Source organism: Sinocyclocheilus rhinocerous, unplaced genomic scaffold (assembly GCF_001515625.1).
Source record: "Sinocyclocheilus rhinocerous isolate Xijiao unplaced genomic scaffold, SAMN03320098_v1.1 scaffold697, whole genome shotgun sequence".
NCBI classification, from domain to species: Eukaryota; Metazoa; Chordata; class Actinopteri; order Cypriniformes; family Cyprinidae; genus Sinocyclocheilus; species Sinocyclocheilus rhinocerous.
Genome location: NW_015664033.1, coordinates 801,189 through 811,631, shown reverse-complemented (window position 1 = coordinate 811,631; position 10,443 = coordinate 801,189). Strand labels below are relative to the sequence as shown.

At 38.2% G+C, this 10,443-nt stretch overlaps 1 protein-coding gene across 1 annotated transcript in view; it reads right to left on the bottom strand.

Annotated features, from left to right (window-relative positions):
- Positions 1 to 238: 238 nt before the first annotated feature.
- LOC107729570 (LIM domain-containing protein 2-like) overlaps positions 239 to 10,443 on the bottom strand; it is a 15,026-nt gene continuing 4,821 nt past the window's right edge. The window contains exons 2-4 of the mRNA XM_016540140.1: positions 4,267 to 4,311; positions 2,115 to 2,251; positions 239 to 1,632 (exon numbers count right to left, since the gene is read on the bottom strand). Of these exons, the coding sequence (XP_016395626.1) occupies positions 1,473 to 1,632; positions 2,115 to 2,251; positions 4,267 to 4,311 (342 nt within the window). The 3' untranslated portion in view covers positions 239 to 1,472. The remainder of the gene's footprint in view (positions 1,633 to 2,114; positions 2,252 to 4,266; positions 4,312 to 10,443) is intronic.

Below are 10,443 nucleotides of genomic sequence, written 5' to 3'. Positions count from 1 at the left end.
GGGAGCGGGTGGGTGCGGAATAGAACCTTGCGGGAGCGGGACTAAAAAAAACAGTCCCGCACAGAACTCTAACTAGGGGTGACACTGCTGCATCATTGCGACCCATCCATATTCCTGAGCAATGCTTCCGAGCCACACGGTTACGTATGTGCTCAAAGTCCCACAAAACCTTGTCACAGAGAAGCCCACAGGAGGGGGGGGGGTGAAGCATCATAAATGTCATTTCCTCTGAGACCTAGTTCCCTGTGAATGTCTTAATTTTGTTGTACAAACTTGGTCCCATGCAGCAAGGCATAAGTACAGTACAGTGCATCACAGTACATTCACTCAGCTTAGTGGTACTTATGTGCAAATGCCTTTACAAGAAATCACTGAGCAACATAAAAAAAAATACGATGTGCAGTCTGCTGAAAAACATTAAATGTGACTAAAATAAGATATACAAGGAATATTTATGTTTGATAAAATGAGCATAGATATCACTAGATGGCATCAATAGATGGCAAAGAATAACCAACATTAGATCAAATAAGGAATATCATCCAAAACACTAGAGGGCGCCAGAAATGATGGCTGATATAAGATTATGTCTAAATTTTGTGTTTACAACTACATTTGGTAAAAGATACTCATGCTTAATAAGAATGATATTGTCTGATTGGATCACAGACTTGACAGGATCTGTCAAATACCAATTCTTAATGCCAAAAGAAGATAAAACGAGGATGAAAAAGAATGAAAAGTAAGGGGGATGTAAACTCAAGTGAGTTCTTTACAGTACAGTGTACCCTGTAGATTCACAGATAAAATACCCTGCGCCAGCAAAGCAGACAAAATAATAATAAAAAAGATAGTTTTCCCATTTTAAGGAACGCTGTTAAGCCATTTAGTTTGGAAACAGTACAGATTGCTGTAACTGAAGTTAGGGACAAAACAGTTAAGTTCACTATGTACATAAAAGATTGCTGAATAATCTTGATGCATCAACCCAGAATCTTTACCTGAGTGTATAATCTAAACCATCTTGAAACCTTTCACGACAGAAAATTAACGAAACCAACTGATACTAGTACTGCCAAACAGGATCGTAATGAGGCTAATAAGTGAATCATCCCACCTATAGGGACACAGATTTTGGTCACAATCAACTAACTGTTAACTCCACAACACTACAAAAAAAAATCATCACAAACACAAAATGACATTTTCCAAAGCTAAATAAAAATGAAAACTAAGCAGAGAAGGAAGGGAGCGAGGAACAAACAAAAGGGAAGCTAATCAACCCTATCTCATGGTGGTATATCTGTGATTGTGTTGTGATATCATGAGAAGCCTGGATCAACTGCTTGTGTGCTTGAAATAAGTGTGTGTGTGTGTGTGTGGATGCATGTGTGTATTGATGTGGGCAGAGTATATAAAGGGTCATCATCATTGGCTAGGGAGGGGAAAGGTGCTTTGGAAATCACTGAGGATTATGCTGTCTTGGTGATGCTCTCTTCATCCTTGGAGGCCCAGAGCTCCTTGTGCTGCTTGCGCCCGAAGCCCTCGTCATAGTTCCCTTTACTCTTGAAGAGCTGCTGGAAGTGTGGTTTGCAGTAGAACTCCCCCTGCAGCGCTGCATAGGACCCCAGACTGCAGAGCGCAGAAGCCAAGAGATAACGTTAGAAATACATAAAAAAAATAAAATAAATGTTACTGCATTAAATTGACAATCGAGTGAAGTTTTTTGAAACATTATAAATGTCTTTACTATTCCAAATAAATGCTGTTCTTTTGAACATTCTATTCATAAAAGCTCAAATCAGCATATCAGAATGATTTCTGAAGGACCATGTGACACTGAAAACTGGAGTAACGGCTGGTGAAAATTCAGCTTTGCAATCACAGGAATAAATGGCTTTTTAAAATATATATTCAAATAGAGAACAGTTATTTTAAACGATAATAATATTCCACAATATTACTGTTTGTACTGAATTTTTGATCAGATACATGCACCCTTGGAGAGCAAAAGGATTTCTTACAAAAGAAGACTTCTTTCAGTTTACAACCCATGTTTAACTGCTCTAGTTTTTGGCGTTTTCTCAGGCTGTGCTGGTGAGGAAGTGACTAACCTGAGTTTGGTGTTGCAATGCTTGCAGCAGAAGCATGTGTTGTGGAAGATGAGGTTGTTGGCCACCAATCTCTCCATTGGATACACTGTTTTCTCACATGATGCACAAGTCTCCTTCTGTGTCTTGAAACTGAAAGACTGGTAGGAAACGCAAGCAAAGATATTGGTTTTCAATCAAAGAACAGATCAAAGTAGCACTAAATGACTTCAGAATATTGACTTGCACTGACTGTGCATGAGACAAAAACTTATATTAACTTACTTTAATTAGTTTTGAAGCTTTATTTGTCCTTATAAGCATATATCCTTAGTACAAATCTTACAGTCATATTCAGGATAAGTAAAAAATCTAATACCATTAAATATTTTCAAAATGCATTTCATCTTTTATTTATGAAATGTAGGGATGCACTGAATGTTCGGTAACCGAAATTATTAAATAAGCGAAAAAGACCGAATAAACTGTACCGAACAATGATGTGACGCGAACAAATAGCAACCAGCGTAGAGTGAGAGGCGCAATGCAACAAACATGTCAGCAGTGTGGAAGCATTTAAAACTGTCTGAGAAAGACGCAAAAATCATTACAAGCACCGACAGCAAGAGACTGTTTAGTACTGCATCGCATGTCTTCGATGAGAAGAGGAAGGGGTGATTGTTGCTGGTTACTGTATGATAACTGAAATCGCGAAATGGCCTTAAACAATTAGTAAATAAACTGCAGAACGTCATGTTTTTCACACCGCGAGGGAAATCTGCGCTGTAGCAGTGTACTCAGTTGCTCAGTCACATTTTTATGATTTTTTTTTTACAAGGCACGTGACAATGCGATACGTGCGACTTATTCGTAATGAGACTATAAATCGGCTGTTGTCGACAAAAAGAAGCATTAAGGTCTTCCTACACTGTAAAAAGCAATAACTCCATAAACAATCATAAATGTTAGTATTGTAATTTTACTGTTGTTCTGTAAAATAAAATAAAAAGAAAGACAATAATAATGATAATAATCATTACAACAGCTCTGTTTTAATACATTTATTATAACATACACACATAGTGTTCAAATTAGGATTGTTGTTTTGTAATAGATTTTTTTCTTTGAAAAGCAAGACAAAACAGGAAAAAGCACATTTTGGCTATTTAATTTGTGCAGTGGTGAAAAAAATTGGCAAAATACATGGGGAAAAAAAACCTCGAAAAACCTTGTTCGGTATTCGGCCTTCGGCCAAGAATTTTCATTTCGGTGCATCCCTAATGAAATGTATTATAAAATAATATGTATAAGATGATGAATGGTTTTGAACATTGAATCATGTTCAAAACCCCATGGAGGAAGAAAACCGATTGCTTTACTGCACAAAACTAGTACCAGAGGGAGTGTTGGGTACGATTAGGGCTGCACGATTAATCGAATGCGATTGTTATGCGCATTTTGATAGTAATGCCGTTTCTGTAATCAGCAGTAAATCATCATCACGTGCTTTCAGATGGAGCAGAATTTACTACACATAGCCTTAGTTCACTGACAAGTTACGCAAAAAAATCGCGTATAAATAAAATAAAATTTTATTGAGCGATTATGAAATCGAAGAAATCGTTCGCGATAATGACAGCTGTTTGCATAGCTTCTCAGTGAACTACGGCTCTGTGAAGTAAATGCTGCTCCATCTGAAAGCATGTGAAAATACCACATTTAATAACATATTTTTATTCCAAACTCACTTCATAACGTCAGTCGAGTGTTTGAAATAAATCCTTCTGTGAGATGATGTGGCTTCTTACACAGAATAAGGCACGCAACATATGTCATAGTATTTAAGCAGTGATAAAGGCATTGCATTATAAATATACTTTATTTTAATGAAAATTATAATAATAAGAACTCAGATAAACCATATATTGCCGTAGTCGTGTGTTTATTAGTCACGTTCTTAGTCACTTCTCCGAGGCGTATTTGGAGTTTCAGCGCGAGAGCGCCCTCTGGCCTTTGGATGGAGATTTACTGCTGATCACAGAACCGTGCTTCACTGAAAGATACGCATGACAATCGCAGCTTCTGTCGAATCGCGATCTCTATTCCATTTCGATTTATCATGCAGCCCTAGGTGATTAAGAAAAGACAAGAAGGATGTGAACATAAAGCAATGTACCTTAGAACGCTGAACGGGCTTGTCATCAGACGTGTTCCTGTTGTCCTGGAAACAAAACAAAAAAAGAAAGAAAATGAAGCCAGTGGTCCTAAGACAGGTTACCCATGGCAACACTTTTTCAGACAGAGCCTCGTGAACACCACAGCATAATCCCGCCATCATCCATCCACCACCACTACTGTGCTTTTAACCTGACACACTCCAAAAATGTTCCTGCAGTCCCTCCTATATCCCTCCATCTGGCCGTATGCTCTGTGTACCCACACACACAAATGCATGAAGAGGGATCAACAAAGACTAAGCCCGGTGAGTGTTTCTAACTCGATCACATTTTGAAATAAAGACCCTGCTCATACACTCTTTCGGTTTCAGCCAGACTAAAGCTACAATATGACATTACATAACACAAGCCATGTCCCACGATCAACTCTGCGCCAAATATTCGAAACAGCTGCCAGCATGAACAGGCCACCAAATTACACACAGGAGAGATTGGGAACTTAAGAACCAAGTGTTTTTACGAAAGATTACAGACAAAATGCTAATGACAGGGCCTGGGTTTGGGACACACCTGCACAACACTGAAGCAGCAACAAAAGACTCGGAAAACAGACCCACAGAGTGTCTAAAATGCTTTTAATGCAGTGCAGTATAAGAATCATCTGCTGAGCTGACAGGTTTTTATGTAACTGCTCAGGTCTGTCAGAAAGCCAAGAGCAGATCTCCACCTCCACTCCAGCATCTATACTTGTCTCTTTCGTGGAAATCTAGAGCTTGAATCGCACACAGATCTGCTGGTATAACGGCTCACACTCAGACCCACTGTTGTTGTATCTCTAGTTAAAAAAGAAAAGAAAAGAAAAGTTTATTTGCTTGGCTCAGACAGGCAGCGCAAGTATCAGTAATGACCATTATATCACATCAGACATTCAATAACACCACTTTTCACAAATTACAGCCATTATCGAGAGGGACTTCATGCTCTGACTCACATACTATCAAAGCCCGGAAATGAGATTACAACCTCTCAGTCTCGACATGATAATATTTGCTTAAAAACAGAATCAGACAAGAACATTATCTGTACAGATAGAACATTTAACAGTAAGACTGTAAAAATGCTACAGTAAAAACCTGTTAATTGGTTACGTTTTTGTACTATATAAGGTGAATAACTGTAATTACATTTAATGTAATTTAACAGTAAAATACTTGTTTTATACTGGTTTTTGGAAGTGTAAAAGAACAAGTCATTGTATAATTAACAGTGAAAAACCATACATTGACATTCCCAGAATTCCCTGCTTGACATTTCACATTTGATGTTTTTTCATTGAAATATGTTTCTTATTCTTTTTTCTTATCAGTTGCGTACATTAGGGTTTTATCTTACATCTAATGTTGTTACATTAATGTTTATTGCATTATTTCAGTATCGTGTGGTACCATGATTGTGTTTAGTGTTCGTGTGAATTAGGGTTGTGACGGTGAGGAAATTTTCCCACTGGTCTGTCGTTCGGCACGCTACATTGAGCAGCCGCGTTCAGTTTTTAATTGTAGTGTCTGTTCTTTTACTGAACTAAATGATTTTTATTACTATAAAAAATCTAAACGACGGTGGGGGTCGGTGCCGCGGTGGGCAAGTGATGCAACCGGTGTTGCGGCTTAACACCGGTATAACAGTCAGCACCATCTATCGCGGCAAGCCTAGTGTGAATGACACTACGCACCTTCCATATTAGTATTTACTATCTCAGCTTGTGGAAAAGCTGTTTGTGATGAGCTCTCATCACCACCTCTTTTTGGTGGTTATCAGTGTATGGTACAAAACAGATATTAGTACTTTAATAGGTTGGTATATTAAGTCTGTAAAACCTGAAATGTTGCTACCATATTTTTATGGTAAATGTCTGGCAAACACAGCAGGTGGTATTTTACAATAAAGGTCATTGCACACTGAGTCCGAAAATTTCGTCCGAAATTTTCGCACGTTAAAAAATAAATACGACCTCACGTTATGTCAATCACATTTACACACTGCCTCCGAAATATTCAAAATATCTGTTTTTCGCATCCGTAGCACGCATTTTGAGAGGTGTTTTGACAGTTCAGAGCCACCGTACAAGCGAACGCCAAAATCCAGAATGGCGATTGTCAAGTTCATCCACTTCATCTCACAGCACAAAGCACTGTATATAGATCCTTGCACACGGAGTTCACAGAAATTGGTGGTCTTCTTTTTAATATGTGGCTCTAGTATCGCTAGCAAAAGCATCAATCTGAGCCACTGACATCCTGAAGTAAACTTTCAATCGCCCGTGTAATCCCACTGCTCCTTAATAAGGAGGGGGAACTCTCCTTCCTCTCTATATCTCAGGATTGGATGGACCCAATATTTCCTTTCTTTTTTAAGAAGCGAGAGGACAACAAAATCATCCTCACTGCTTGAAATGCTATTTAGTGCGGTTTTGCAAATTTTTTCGCAACGGATTAATTAATACGCATCGGACTCAGTGTGGAATGTTTCTGTGCGTGACAAATTTTTAGGATTTCGAATATGAAAAAAAACATACGAAAATTTTGGACTCAGTGTGCAGAGACCTTACATGTCAATTTTTTTTTTTTTTACAGAGTTCTAACAAATTCTCTTGAATAACTGCATCTTTTCATTAATCATTTGCTTAGGATTATCCACCTCATTTTTCAATGTGAAACCAGGCTATTTTGTGATTTGTTAACTGCTATAGGTAATTAACTAGAATAATAATAAAGTGCAGAAATTATTTATTAAGAATTTGTCATTTTAAAATTTTGTTTCAAACACATACACACCACCACCAACATTTTTGTTTTCATTCCATGCTGTGAAAAGATGCATTCAATAGATATACAGCATAAAACATTACAATTATCAAAACGGAATAAAAGTAATACTGTTCTGCATTTGCATTGACACATTTCAAAGCATGTGTTGCAAAAGGAAGTGCAATGTGTCTCTGCATCGGCTTGTGAAGTGTTTTATTGTACAATGTATACTTTGGTCATCCCCGCCCTGGTCAATAAAGAAAGAACCTTTTACTATGTATTAGCCAATGCTATGCAGTAAAACGAGAAGCCAGCATGATTAAGCTTTATCTGATAAAGTCACAACACACCCTGAGTGCAAGACAATCCTCAGCCCACTTCCTGTTTCAGAGAGTTTGTGTAACACGTTTGTTTCAGAGCCACTGGCAGAGAGATTTACATATTTGTGTGCATTTAGCATAAATATCAAAAACACCCTTTACATTTAAAGAAACTGTGCAAAAGGAGCCTTAAATTCTATTACTAACACTACTACCAAAAAAAAAATAGTTTCAGGCACTCTCTGTCTTCTAGTTAGCAGAAGTGCAATAAAATGATGCCACAAACTATTAAATCCAAAACAAAGATGCTTGGGTCAGTCACAGTTGAAATGGTGGCAAAAACGGGATTAGAGATGTGTGAGCGCGTTAATACACACACAAGAGAAGCACACAAAGCAATGGAGCAGGGTACTATCTCAGCTTGTGCCATCTGTCCCTTTTTGCCTTATTTGTACATAAGACGAAGAAAAACACACTCTCTCACCACACACATGCAGATAGCACTGCTGCCCAACCGTCTGCACTGTGGCAGGAAAGAGTGATGACACATCTTCTTCCTGTGCTCTGCTCTGCACTTTATGATGATGAGATCCAATCCGCCCTCCCTAGAGACCCTCAAAAATCAGTCATCAGCTGACATGCACACTGAGACACAGCTTTAGTGCTGTATGTATGCCATATGCAGTCATAAGACACTGAAGATCACTGCATTACAGTTCACATTACCAGCTCTTCTGGGTTTCACAATGACACTCTCAGAAAAAAACACCATGTTCTCTTTAAAGTTCAACCTTGTTTCAAAAACACTACCTTGCGTGTGAATGTCACAAGAAAAGAAATGCAATCTTGCCATTAAATATAAAGTGATCACTATAGTATGGAATCTAACAATGTCACAGTGTTTTAAATATTTTTCAGGGCCTGTTAATACTCTAATAGGCATTTTAGATATAGCCATATATACTAATTAAAAAAATGTTGCACCTCAAACATGGGACTGAGTTATTTTACAACAGACAAGAGTATTTTTATGCATGATATGAAGCACAATGAAGATATAAATCTTCAAAGTAAAAAAATAAACAAATAAAATAAATTTATATAAATAACATTAATTATTTTTCAAATTAAACAATATTTTTAATAATAATATTTAAGATAACTGCCCATTTCAACATTAAAATAAATAAATAAATTACATTAATAATAATCAAACATCATCAAGTTTGAGATAACTGGCCATCACAAGAGCGAAGTCACAGAAGTTACAACAACTTCCAGAACTTTTAGAAAAGGAAAAATCCACTTTATAAATTCTGAATGATGACATCAATTTCTTTCTGATAAGTGACATTAGAGCCAACGTCAGAAAACCTTGTCCTTCCTTTTAGATTCTAAAGTTCGGACTACACAGAACTGTGCAAAAGAAAGTGAGGTAGAGAGAGAGAGTGCAAGACATCTACCCAAATTTAAAATTACAGTCAACCAGATGGGCTGCAGGCCATTCTGCGACCCAGGCTAGTACGTATACATATTTGAACCTTTGCTCCCCTCTCAGACACTGACAGATTTGTGATGCCCTGCGATTACCAAAGGTCAGTATTTTACTCTCTCCCACAGCCACACACTGAGCACACACAACATTCACTCTCCATTACTCTTCCTCTATAGTACTGGACTGTAGACGCTCTTTTAATCTCATTACATGGACAAAATCCCATCAGCTGCTCCCCATGGGTCCAGACAGCCAGGGGAATAAGCAGGAGTTCAGTGGACTGAACCATCATGGGGTTATCAACCCACGCAACCCCTGTTCAACTTGTGTCTAATGCATCTTGTGATCTTTCAGATGTGATCTGGGATGAACAGAACCATTACATTTGTGGTACCACTGCAAATGCCCACAGAATATCTACCTCAACGTGCAGTGCCACGCATTTTAGACGACAGTTAATAATGGGTGTAAATGGCAATCTGTTTTGGGGGACCACTTGTGGATGGATCCTCTGGAATATTAGGTAAAAACAGGCCAACCTAGACATGGAGTGAATGATTTGGCTGACGTCCCTTTTGCCACAATCTGCCGAGCTAATAATTCTTAAAGAACAAGAGAAACGAGTCAGATTGAGAAGACAAAACTCTTTTGTCAAGATTCCTGGCAACACAGATAAGATGTTCATGCAGCAACCCTGAGGGAGTCTGGCTGGGCTCCATGAATGAGAAGCAATGATTTAAAAGACGCTGGAAGGCACATTTTTGCAAAAGTCAAGCTATGATTGATCTCCCTGTAACTAGAAAAGCAAAATGAGCCTTCAGGCAGCAAAACACATACATTCATTTACCAATTGACACATTAGGGTTAGTCGTCCTCCACTAGTGCCTATCAATAAGTAATTTTCCAAAAGATTCAGTCATTTTGTGCATTTCTCCACTGCAATGCATTGCTTACTTTCAGTTTAGATAGATAACTCACAGGAGATATAAAACAGAAAGCAAATTCTCAAAGCCTTTGGCTGCCAATTACTCTTGTATCTAGATATATGACGGTTGTATATGTTTTAAAAGAAAGCTTCAGTTTGGCTTAGCCAAATTTCTACCTCATGTTTTGTTTCGTACCATCGTTAGACCTAAGTGCTTTTCCAATCGTTATAGTGCTTATTTTCATAAGTCAGAGCTGACTGAATTCTTGCTGAGAGCAGAAACACCCGGTGTCGGAGAGAATGATTGCGTGAAAGTATTTGCATGAGGATGCAGAAAACGCTAATGTTTAAACACTTCTAAAGAAGAACGTGAAAGTCTTCGCCAATGCGTTGAGCCGCAGACAGAAGCTGATGCTGGAGTCTACACACGGATGTGAAACTGTAAATGTGTTTAGGCAGAAAAAAAAATCTGAAGACGACTGTACAGGATGTTTTAAAGAGAAGGCTTGTGGGCAGGGTTGTAGAGGAACAGTCTAATGTTTCATTTGACTCCAGAGTACACCTTTGACCAAGAGAAAGTGCACGGTGTAAAATTTCACCTGTTAAAGCTGAAGTGGCACCACTAGAACACA